The sequence below is a fragment of the Hirundo rustica genome, chromosome 9 (genome assembly GCF_015227805.2).
Source record: "Hirundo rustica isolate bHirRus1 chromosome 9, bHirRus1.pri.v3, whole genome shotgun sequence".
Classification (NCBI taxonomy): Eukaryota; Metazoa; Chordata; class Aves; order Passeriformes; family Hirundinidae; genus Hirundo; species Hirundo rustica.
The window spans coordinates 11,877,022-11,889,038 of NC_053458.1; the positions used below are offsets into that span (position 1 = coordinate 11,877,022).

The window sequence follows — 12,017 nt, forward strand, 5'->3', positions numbered from 1 at the left end:
AACTATCTTATTCTTGTTAGAAATGCTACAATTCACAAGGAACATCTGTAACTGGCCACAATGGGAGCTTCCTCCCCTACAATGTTTATTTTTACTGGTTTGCTGCAAGAAATTCAGGCTATTTGCAGCAATCTGAAGACTAAGATAAAAATTTTTAATTCAGTTACAGTAAGAGGTCCTCATATTACCAGACTCAAATAGTTCTTTTGTTGACAGCTTCACACTCTGAAGCAATGTAAACTTGACAGATGAAGAATATTTTTATTGTTCAAATCTTAGTATGTTTTTAACCTCCTTGCCTAATGTAATGTTGGGCACTCAACTGCTATCTTCCTCCAAATATTTTCACTACTCCTTCCTGTACTTCTTCCTTCTGTGTCAGTATCAGCCAGGTTTATAGACAATACGGAAAATCCTAGAAATCAGCAAAGTCCTACAACTGCTGCAGGATGCCCAAGTTCCTCCTCCCTTCATTTAACAAAATCTTGTACAAGAACAATGTTTTTAATGTAAAGTGGGCTAAAATCTCATTAGGTAGCCCTCCTCCTACTAAACCCCTCAGATTTACATAAGTAAGTCAAACAATTTTAAACATGAGACTAGGCTTAATCCTGCAGCTTCAGGTCCATACATAATTACAAGACTTCAGAGCAATGGCCTAATGATTTCCTTGGAGTAGACACAATGAACATGACTATTTGCAGTACAGGGAGCCTTGCTGGTGTAAACTGGAGTAAGCAGAACTTGATTCATGCCAACCTCACTTCTCTCATTTTAATAGATTTATGGATATTTTTATTAAATAAGAACCCAGAAAAGTGCTTACTATCCTCAAATTAAAACTAAGTAATAAGAAAATCAAGACAAGGATGTCACTGACAGAGAATTAATAGCTTGACTGCTTTCTCCTACCTGGCAAGTACATAACATTGCTAAGGCAGCATGCAAAGCAGGAATAAACTACTGTAAGAAGCCAAGAGGTGTAAAACTGTAGGCAAGAAATTCGGGGACCATCTGGTCCCCAACCACTCTAGAAACACCTCATTTCTGAGTGTATTGTAAAGGCTTTAGAACTGTGATTCAGCTTTAACAGCTGATAAAAACCCTGTGAAAGTATTCATATAGATTTATATTAATGCACTATTGATTTGTATAAATACTCTTCTCAAGGTCCTGCTTCAAAACAAAACAAAACAAACAGGAGTGGTGGTAAAATGCAGTTATACCACCACATACTTCTTGTAAAACCCCTGTATAAATGATTCCTTCATTTTAATATTCACTAGGGTTTTTTCAGTAATTTTAGGGATCTAAAATTGCTCAGTGTGGAACTTTAGAGGCATTTACTGACAAACTGTCAAATGATGGCAAGAATTTCATTAGTCTCAAAATCAGCAACTCAGAAATGACATGCTCATTAAACTGCCACCTCTCTGTGCCCAGAATACCTTATTTGCTTTGTTTTGGCAAGCGCTCCCCTTGCACACGTGTGTGCCCAGAGCACACGGAGAGTTTAAGACCCAAACCTAGGCAGAGAAGCTGCCCAGCCATGGCAGAAATTGGTATGCTGGGAACAGAGTGCACACACCCCACTGCTCCCACCAAGGTGCATCCAAGATCAGGACACAGCAGGAAAGCACATGCTCAGCTCAGTCTACAGTTTCTTCATCTGAAACAAGGAGCATATTGCAAAAACAAAGCACCCATCCCTAGTAATTTATACTCCCTATCTTGCACCTCTTCAGCTGTCCATTAATGCAATTTTCCTCCTCTTACCCATCAGGCAGCCATAGTCTCAGAAATTCAGACAGAAGCAATGAAGTACTACACATAAGCTGAGGTACTCGAGTTTTTTATCTGTGCATCTTGAAAATCATCAGTAATTATAGTTCTGTTTTTATTTGCACCATCTTTTTTAGAAGAACTGCATAATTATGCAGCTGCACAAAACCTGTAAACTCACGTGTTCTTAAATTAGCAAGACCTGCTTCTAAAACATGAAAAACAATTGCAGCTAATCAAAGATCCCACAGTCAGCTAACACAGGTTATTGAGTTCATTGAAATAAAGTTTTCTAACTCCACTGCTTCAAGAAACTGTTTTACCAGCAAATACACGTACCTGGGAATGGGTGGTACTGTGATCAACATGGGATTCACCACAGCCAACATAGGTACATCTGTTCTGTTGGGCAAGATACACAGAAGTATACAGAATTAAAAAGTGGTCTCAAACAGGTTTACAGAATAGGAATATACTGCCAGTCCCTTTAAAATTCACTCATATTTCAGACTTGCACAGTCCTACACAAACCAAGAGACATGCCCAGTAAGCAATAAAATAATTAACACCTAAAGCAAAAAAGAATGCTGCAAGATTTAACTCAACTTCTCACACTGATGGGCAGCGTTTAGAATAGAATTTTTTTTGGCCATTTTAATCTATTTATTGCTATTACTGACAACACATATTTTTTATAATTCCTTATTTGGTAAAGATTGTTACAGAAAATGCAAAGTTAATCCAGTATTTGAGTGGTGAAATAGGGAATGGCAACAGCCTCAGACATGTTTATACAAAAATCCCTGCATAGCCCTATCTGCAGCGCCTATTCATCAGAGCATTACTTCACAACTAATTAGCTTCCTTACCTTTATATAACATTTCCAGCACTATATGGCTAAGAACTTGCCATGTTCTGGTTATAACAGGCAAAATAATTGTCAATTTTAATCACGCTCATTGCAAAATGTATTTGGCTGAGTTGAGTGTAGAATCTTGCAGCTGCCAATCTTCAAGCAATTTTTGCTAATTCCTCATTTGCAGGAGTCAGGCCAATCACACAGGAGGGTACAGCAGGTTAGCTGTGTAGCTCTCTAAGCATGTTAATTTATACAATCAAATAGTAGCTGAACACGGCCAATTTTCTATATTAAATGATCACAGATATTTGGTAAGTTAGAGATTGTTTACATGCTGGGATCTCACCAGGTTTTTCTACTGAAAAAGGTGAAGACAAGATGCCAATTCATCCAAGAGGAGAAACATCACAGCATGACATTAAGTGTCCTACTGCAACTACAAGACTCTCCTATGGAAATGTTGGTATAAAATTTAGTTTTTCAGTAACAGTCTAAGAGCTCTATGTGAGAAATAAAAAAACATGTTTTAAGCTTGACAGCATTTCCCCACCTGCCAGGTTGATGCATCCCTGAACACCTCTTCCCCACTCCCAAGAGGTTTTTTTATACAAAATTAAAATTCAGGTCATCTAACAAAATACATTAAACACTGTTTCTTTCCCCCTTCATGTCTGTTATTGACAAAAGGAGCAAAATAATCTGATCTCTTGTCACCACCATCCACCTAAAAGGACACAAATGAAGAGGATTTTAAAAAATACTCATAGTACACCTAAAGGGGGCATTAGCCTAGAGATCCTTCTGACAGTACTTAAAGAAAAAACTGAGTTAAATGAAGTCAAGCCTAAAGGGCAAAATTTCAATCTCTGTAAACAGCTGTAAGCGCAAAGAACTCAAAAGACATTCTAAAAACTAAGTTAACTATATGCTTTCCAGTTGGGATCATAGATAAGTCAGAAGCAACATATTTGTATTTTCTTTAAATACAGTGAAAATTACAGGTTTTTGTAGACAGCAAGAAGAGGCAGGCAAAAGCATATTTATGACAGAGCTATACCCAGGGTAAAGACTGTACAAAATTTTTACAAAGTAAGGAGAATGTTAATACAAGCTTCTGCAAGTTTCAAAATAAGTTTTTCTTTGCTTTGCTTAAGAATAGAAGTCAGAGTATGCATTATTCTGTAAAATGCCTGTATTTACTACTAGATGTTATAACTACAAATGCTAAGAAAGGCTTATAAAAGGTAATTTAATTAATTCAGGATTAATCTATTATTTTTTATATCTACAGACCCAGGGAAGATATTAAAAAACCTTCAAAACTTAAGAGCCAAAAAGTGTCATAACTCAAGTAAAAACACTAATATGCCATCTTCCTTCTTGTAACAAAAATCTAATTTTTAGCATATTATTCTTAAATTATAAGAAGCATGTACCCAAAAGAAATTAAGTAATTAAAAAAAATAAAGAACTGCAGAAGAAATTTTGCTTTTAAATGTCAAGTTCAACAATCTAATTTCAAGAACTTCATCACAGATATTACAGAAAAAAAAAACACTACCAAGTTTATCTTTACTAGAAAATGACTACTGTGGAACAACAAAACAACTTACCTCTAAGCATGCCCAAAGGTTGGGTCCTCTGACTTTACAGTCCTGACAGGTGCCCTATTAAAGTTCAAAACAAAACCAAGTTTTATTTCACTTACTTTCACCAGTAAACCACAACTTCAAGACAAAATGAGAAAAAAATACTGTAAAGCTTAGTATCAGATGAAAACCTTTAAGACTTTAAAGTTAACTTTAAAAGGGAGATATGCTGATAACCAAACTAGTTTCTGCTTCCCATAATCTCAAGATCAGCATATTTTTCCACTAAAATCTCAGATTTTGAGTTTTCATCTTAAACCAAAAATTGCTTTTCTAAGTAAGGCATAAATACGCACCATATCATATAATTATAATAATCCTCATAATGGGTCTTTCCTATAAATTTAACATAAAAAGAAATGACAGTGATAGAACTCTTAATAAATTCATATTCCTTCCTGCAGACACCACTAGCAAAGGTTTACACAAACAAGATGCAACAGTAGAAAAAATATTGTACTCCTCAGCAGCAAATTAATGTTACAGAAATTAAGCACCATGGACAGAAAAGGTTTCCATTTTCATCACTTTCCAGCTGCTTAAATGAGCTACAAGATACTTCTTTCTTCCATTTATTAATACTAGCTTGAAACCAAGCACTCAGGGAGGGGAGGTTTCTCAAACTGTGGCTTCTCTATCAAAGAGAACTGTTACCCAAGTAAACACAAGCATAAATGTCTTTGTTACAGTTTCTACTTGACGTCAGTTGTACTACACTACACTGATATTCCAAATAACTAAATGCCGCAAAATGACAATGAAAATGAGCTTGGTGCTCTCCTAACTCTTCTAACTAATGATTCCAATAAAACATCACTTGTGACAAAAGTGCTCTTTAAGTGCTGACAAATAGTTTTTCAGCTTCATCAAGCACACAATTCTCCTCATACTTTATTTAAACCTTCCTATTCCAGTTGAGGGGCTTTTACCCATGCTTGACACTTAAATGCACTTTATAACTAATAATACACTGAAACATGCACCTAAAAAACCTGACCAGTTAACAGTGATAGGAAGAAAGTGAAATGCTACAACTCACATGAGATTTCTGTATCAATTCCTCCTTTGTTATCTCACCAACCGATTCCAAGTGTGGGCAATTGCTGCTGGGTGATGACATTGCTGAAGCTGTATTTTAGGAGATCCTGAAGCTGGAATTTTCAACACCAGAGAAACACCTGTCAACAGAAGTAAGAATGAGTAAAACCCAATTCCTTAGAATAGACAGCAATACGAGATATCCAATATGCAACGTATACGTAACTTTTAAAACAACGTGCCTCTTTAGACTAAGTTAGTATAAATAATTTTATTAAGAGACTCCAAGAGCCCAAAACTAAACCTGCTGACTTCTCAAATGAAATCCAATGACTTCTAGGTCATAAACTAAAAGAATTCTGGATGGAGGAGAGCTGATTTGGGTTAATTATTTAACTTTCTGGACTCTGCCATGGCACCCAAATGATATAAACATTTGTTTTCAATCCTACCTAAAACTGCCCATGACCTTGCCTCTGTGTTCCGGAAAAGGATCTTTGCAACACTGCTGAAGCTGTGAAGGCTAAACTGCAGGAACACAAGACTCGTTTATCAAATGAGAAAGAAACTTTATCTTGGTTTTATTTATTTACAAAGACACGTTCTAGATTCAGACATATTATATATCAAACTCACACATAGCATTAAACACTCAGCAACACTTTTATCTTGTTCCCTTTGCCCATCCAAGGTCTCCAGTGCAGACACAGAAACTTATCAGAAATAGAATGCTACATACAATCACTTTGTCATTATTATTTCAATAGTTGCATAGAAAGCAACAGAAGGAACACCAACTCTGTAATGTACTTTTAATACAAATACTCCAATTGACTAATTCAGACAAAGACTATCCAATAACTTTTGTTTTTGTCACTTAAACAATTACTATTAATGACACAATCTCTCTAAGGGCCAAGAAAAAATTAACTTTTTTTTCCCAATTATTATCTGTCCAATGTAGTGCTCCTTTATCAAGACCTGCAATTAAACTTCAGCTTCACCCTCCTTGATCTGTTTGCAGGCTTTGGCACTGTAATCAGCACCTCTTTCCTCTTTGCCTGTGTGCTTTGGCAGCTTTAGGTTTGCTCCTTCCACTTACAGGACCAACCACTCATTTCAACATCAAGCACCCTACAGTTTTGACAGAGCGGGGGAAAACAAACCTTGCCCAGTGGGAATCTCAGACGCACTCCCTGGTAAACTTTCTGCTTATTATGTCTGACTTACTTTTTCCTTCCCTTGCTCGCAATAAGATCCCTTTGAATCAAGAGCCATTTCAGCTCCCTTTGGTAATTTTTCTATATGTGTGTGTATGTGTATAAATAATCTGTTTTATTATTATAAACACTGTTACACAAATAATATTATTGAAGCATTACATATTATTTGTAATGGAATGTGTGATACTTCATGTTGTGTTACATGCACATACATATATATACACATGCATATATACACTTAAATATTTTTCTTTATATATAAACAATTACTTATATATAAATATTTATTATATATATAATTGCAAATACAGAGTCGAGTATGAGTGAGCCTTTTTTAACATTATGTTAACTATCCTATAAAATATTTCAGAACTTACCTCATAAGACTGAAAATACTACAGTAAGTCAATCATTTAGGATTTTTTTTTCTAGATGAGATCTGAATTCTCTTCCAGGACCAGTGGCATGACATTTAAAATGCATTATTCTAAAACATAAGCTCCAGCTGGAGAAGTACTTCCTCAGTGCAGTGACTGACTGTAATCTATATGCACTGTTGCTGAAAGACACTTCAAATAAGGCAACAGATTTTCAAGCCAAAACTCCTCAACTTCCATCATACTAGCAAATCCTCTTTGAACTGTAAGGCTCCCTTTCAGAACAGAAATGGCAACATGAATGCATGTTACATCTTCCACAGTTTGCAAGGTCTGTTAAAATGTTAAAAAAGGACAAGTGAGCTTCAAATAAAGCCCAGACAACATTAAATACAGTGAGATGACTTAATACAAATGCTCTAGAAAGACTGATATAGTGGATTAGTAAAGCTTTAGGCTTATTTTTTTGTGTGTGGCAGAAGCTTTCTGAATGCATTTTTCCAAGTAATACAAAGCAATGAATGGAGACTTCACTTCATGCTGCTAGATTTGTATTCAATGTATTTAACTTTTCTTACACGAACTGCACAAATCCAAACCTGCAGTCCTGGACAAACCCAAACTCAGGAGCTCTGCTCATGCCAGTTTCTGTTTCTTGGTGCAATCTGCATCTCTCCTCTTCTAATAATCATCAGAAAGGCAAAAGCTGTCTAAACTCATGTCCCTGTGGATGTGGTCCCTATTCCTGTCCATATGGAGAACATCTCTTGTGGAAGTGTAGTTCATGTTACAGATTCTTCACATGTCATTATACGAGCAGAGCTGAGTGGCTTTTCACCTTTTGTTAACAAATTTTTACACACCTTCCATCTCGCAGCACTGTGATAACTCACTCCACTGCCATAACCTTGGTAGCTTAAAATACATTGCTGCAGGAACACATTTTGTAAAATTTTGTGTTAAAGTCTAAAACTGTAAAATTAATTAAAAACCATTAAAACCATGACTCATCCTTCACCTAAGTCCCAGCAAGCCCAGGGTAGCCCCTCCCTTGCTCACTGACCTTCCTCCATTTCACCACTTCCTACTCTATGTGAAGAGATTGCTTTTCTTCCCCTGCTCATCATCACATCTGCTTTTACACCAGCTTCTGCATTGCATTGGCCTCATCCAAAAATTGTTTTTCTGCATTTTCAGTCCTTGAAAAGAAACCCAAAATAATCCAACAAGACTACTTCTGTAGTTTTTCTCACATTCCAACAGGAGTTTTATTATACTCCTGTTCCAAAGCTGGAGTATATCTCCATTTCATGATCCCAGTGAGATCACACAATCATAGAATTGTTTGGGCTGGAAGAAACCTCAGAGATCATCTGGTTCCAAAGCCTCTACCATGGGCAGAGATGTCACTCACTAGATCAGGTTGCTCAGGGCCGCATCCAGGCTGGCCTCAGACACTTCCAGGGATGGGGCATCCACAAATCTGAACAACCTGTTCCAGTGCCACATTTCCGTCACAGTAAAGAATTTCTTCCTAACATCGAACCTAAACCTGCCCTCTGAGTTCAAAGCCATTCCCCTTGTTCTATCACTACGGGCCCTTGTTAAAAGTCCGGCTCCAATTCTCTCACAGCCCCTTTAGGCACTGGAGGTTGTGTAAGGTCTCCTCTTTGCTCCTGGCTGAACAGCCCCAACTCTCTCAGCCTGTTTCTACACCAACTGCTCACGATCACACTCATGCAATAAGGTTCTCATCAATGCTTCCCACAGATCTGGAAGAGAATTTCTCTCCCAGTCTATTGCAGCTCTCTCCACTGCTTCCCCCCAGAGGTTTCAGTTCACCTATCTCAATGCTTCATACTACCCTATCCCATGAAGCAAACCAATTAATGCTCCAAAGTAGGACTGATCAACACAATTTTGTTTTGAGCATGCATAGAGTCATACTTCAAAGAAAAAATTCTCTTGAAGTCCAGTCTTGGAGGGTTTTCTTTTCCTGACTAGTCTTTTCATTCATCAAGGGGAAAAAAAAAAAAAATTAAGCCATCAGAGAAACATGGACCATAATCCAAAGCATCATGACCAGCAACTGATCTATTATTCAGCAGAATTCCACAGCAGCACAAACTCGTGTGATGCCTACCATGGAAGACCTATCACGCCCACAGAAAACCCCCATCAAACACTAAGAGAATTCAACCGATCTCAAAAATTATCTTTGGGTCACGTAGGGAACCCAATTATTTCCTGAAGAAACAAACCAGATTTTAAATTCTTTCAAAAATTTTTGGATTAATGATTTCATCTGCCTAGTTACAGTAGTTAACACTTCAACAGATATTGAAACAGACAATTATATGTGTTATGTATTCCACTGATATTCTAAATATGGAGCTGTTTTAACAGATCATTTTACAGGGTTCAGTAAGGGAATGCTGATGGAAGACTTTAAGAATAAAAGGATGATTCTGAAGACATCAGTTACATGAAGCAGCAATTATGTCTTCATTACAGGGTTTTATTATTTTGTCAGTACAGCTCTGAATAACGGCATCTCAAACCACTAATCTGTAAATTCAGGCTTTTTTGTTGCACTCACAGTTATTTTACCAGTGATGCACTGGAACAATTTCATTTAACATTTATTTATATTTTATAGCAGTAATGCAAGAGTGACACAGGGTGCAACTCTGTACCTGAACGCTTAATTACTTAGAATACCAAGGCGTTCTGGAAGTTCAGTAATTACTTACCATATTAATATTCTTCACACTTCAGAAAAAACTCACCAGCATTCATTCAAAGCTGTAAAAGCCCACTGAAGTGATAGCCTTAGGCATATTCAGATTGTTAAGATACATAATTTTTATCGCTTTCCTAAAAATCTGTGGGCTTTTTTATAAACTTCACAGAAACTCCTTCAACTACTTTTGTACATGAATGACATTTTTACCAAACTTAAAATCAAGTCTTCTTAGTGTATGAACTTAAGGTTCATCTTTCCTATTTCTTGACCTATGTTCCTTTCAATAGTTTTGAATTTTATCTCTCCTCCTTCTGTGTTTTTATCTTTTTTTTTTTTTTAATCTAGCAAGAAAAAACAAGTGCATCACATTTCTTGAAAAAATTACACCACCAATCCCAGCTCTGGTAGAGAGCTTACTTTACCTATTTAGCATAAAACCTGGTATTTCCCCACTAAATGTCGTAAATATGCTCAGTAACCTGGTCAAAGGCACCTGGTCTTTCTCCTCAGGCACCAGGACCTACCCACTCAAGCAAAACACAATTTTGTAACTCAGTCCCATTACATTTTTTTTCCTGCCCTTAAGTACTATTACCACAGAGAAAAGGCATTTAAAAATATTCGAGAGTTGAGAGTATATCCTCTTACAGCGTTAGCCAGTTTCCATTTAACATTGGCTCTCAGGGAATACAGGCCACTCTTTCGTTTCTTTCTTCCATCACGCTAAATCCTAACTATGAAACCCATTAGCTAACCTCTCTATTTCTAAGAGGATTTTCCTAACTCGGGCTTTGCCTAAGCCCAGGAGAAGCTTACAGTGATTTTCCACTAGGTGATACCGCGGACTTTTCCCCCAGGCTGTGCCACCCCTCACACCCGATGATCAATGCGCATGGGTAACTCGGGGAGCGAACACGGCCATGTATCGGGAAATCACTGATTGTAGGGATTGCGCGGTATCCACGGCACCGCGGCCGCACAGCCGCAACTTCAGCAGGGACCTGCGGAGCTCTGCGGCCGCTTCCAGCCCACGGCGGGATGGCGGTCCCGCCCCACACGGCCCCGCCGACCTCCGGCCCCCGCCCGACCGCCGGGACGGCTCCCGGGGCGGCCGCCATCCCGCCGTGGGCTGGGAGAGCAGCCGGACACACGACCCGCCGCACTCCCACCCCCCGCCAGACCGAACCCTCCGCCGCTGCCCAAGCGGGCCCTTCCTCTCTTACCGGAGCAGCCGGGAGGATGCGCCGCGCACGGATCCCGGAGCTCAGCCGGGCCGCGATCAGCTCCGCATCTCGCCCTTGCCCGCGGGGACAGCGGTGCCGCAGCGGGGCTGCCGCGGCGGAGCTGGGCGCGCCCGGGCCGCGGCCCCGCCGGTACCGCCTTGCACACGCGCGGACGAGCGGGCGCGGATGCCGCGACGCCGCCGCGGAACGCGCCCCGCACAAAGATGGCGGCGCCGAGCGCCTCCGCCGCTCCAGTGAGCGCTGCCCCGCACAAAGATGGCGGCGCCAGGCGCGCGCCCCGCCCCTGCCCGGCCGCCCGCAGGTGTCGCTGCCCGGAGCAAAGATGGCGGGCGCGGAGTCTTGACGCCGCTGCTCCCCCTCACGTGGTAGCGGCTCCTGCCGACCGACGGCGGCCGCTTCTCCCTGTGCCGGAAGCGGATCCCGCCGATCTCCGGACAGCGCCGGGGCGGGAGCGGAGGGAGCCGCGTGCGACCCCCGTGCTCGGCGGGCAGGTAACCGAGTGCGGCAGCTGTAGCGACCCGGCCCGGGGAGAGGCGCGCCCGCTCTGACACGAGCGGCTGCGGGGAGGGGGCTGAGCGGCGCGCGGGGCACCCGGTTCTGTCCGCTGCCCGCCCGCGATGCCGGGGCTGCCCGGGCTGGGGAGGGCTCGGCAGGGCCGGGCGGAGGTGACTTCTGCCCCGCGGCCTCCATCGCCTCCCGCCGTGCCGCGGTTGCGGTCCCGGAGTCGCGATTCGGAGGCTTCGCCTTGTGTTCAGCATCAGGGAGTGAGAGAGGTGCGCCTGCATCGGAGAGATTACGTCAGGCTGTAGTGGATGTTTCTCGTGGTGTGTCTGCAAAATAAACGAAGCGCTGAATGAGATAAACTTTTTCTTGCTGCTCTCAAATCTTTTAACTCTTTCAGCTAGCAAATATGTCCTTCCAGCAGTCGTGGTTTCAGAGGCAGGGTTGTTGCCGTGCGTGATTCAGAGGCTATAGTACGGGAACGGCCGGCTGATCGAAGCACACCCAGCCCTCCTTAGCCCTGGCTGTGCGCGTCTGCACACAGCAGTTGGACAAATGGGGCCTAAGCTGAACCAGCAGATTTGCTGTCTCCACATT

At 41.0% G+C, this 12,017-nt stretch overlaps 2 protein-coding genes across 4 annotated transcripts in view; one reads left to right on the plus strand and one right to left on the minus strand.

The window, feature by feature from the left end:
* USP33 (ubiquitin specific peptidase 33) overlaps nt 1–11,021 on the minus strand; it is a 38,565-nt gene extending 27,544 nt beyond the window's left edge. For 2 of the 3 annotated variants that reach the window (XM_040072291.2, XM_040072290.2), the window contains exons 1-4: nt 10,899–11,013; nt 5,331–5,469; nt 4,256–4,309; nt 2,122–2,184 (exon numbers count right to left, since the gene is read on the minus strand). In XM_040072291.2, the coding sequence (XP_039928225.1) occupies nt 2,122–2,184; nt 4,256–4,309; nt 5,331–5,411 (198 nt within the window). In that variant the 5' untranslated portion in view covers nt 5,412–5,469; nt 10,899–11,013. Of the gene's footprint in view, nt 1–2,121; nt 2,185–4,255; nt 4,310–5,330; nt 5,470–10,898 lie in introns of all 3 variants that reach the window. The other variant, XM_040072292.2, reaches the window with a different exon arrangement.
* A 260-nt stretch (nt 11,022–11,281) lies between these two features.
* The window catches only part of MIGA1 (mitoguardin 1), a 35,730-nt gene continuing 34,994 nt past the window's right edge, over nt 11,282–12,017 (plus strand). Inside the window, exon 1 of the mRNA XM_040072293.2 lies at nt 11,282–11,410. The gene's annotated coding sequence lies outside the window, so the exon portion shown is untranslated. The remainder of the gene's footprint in view (nt 11,411–12,017) is intronic.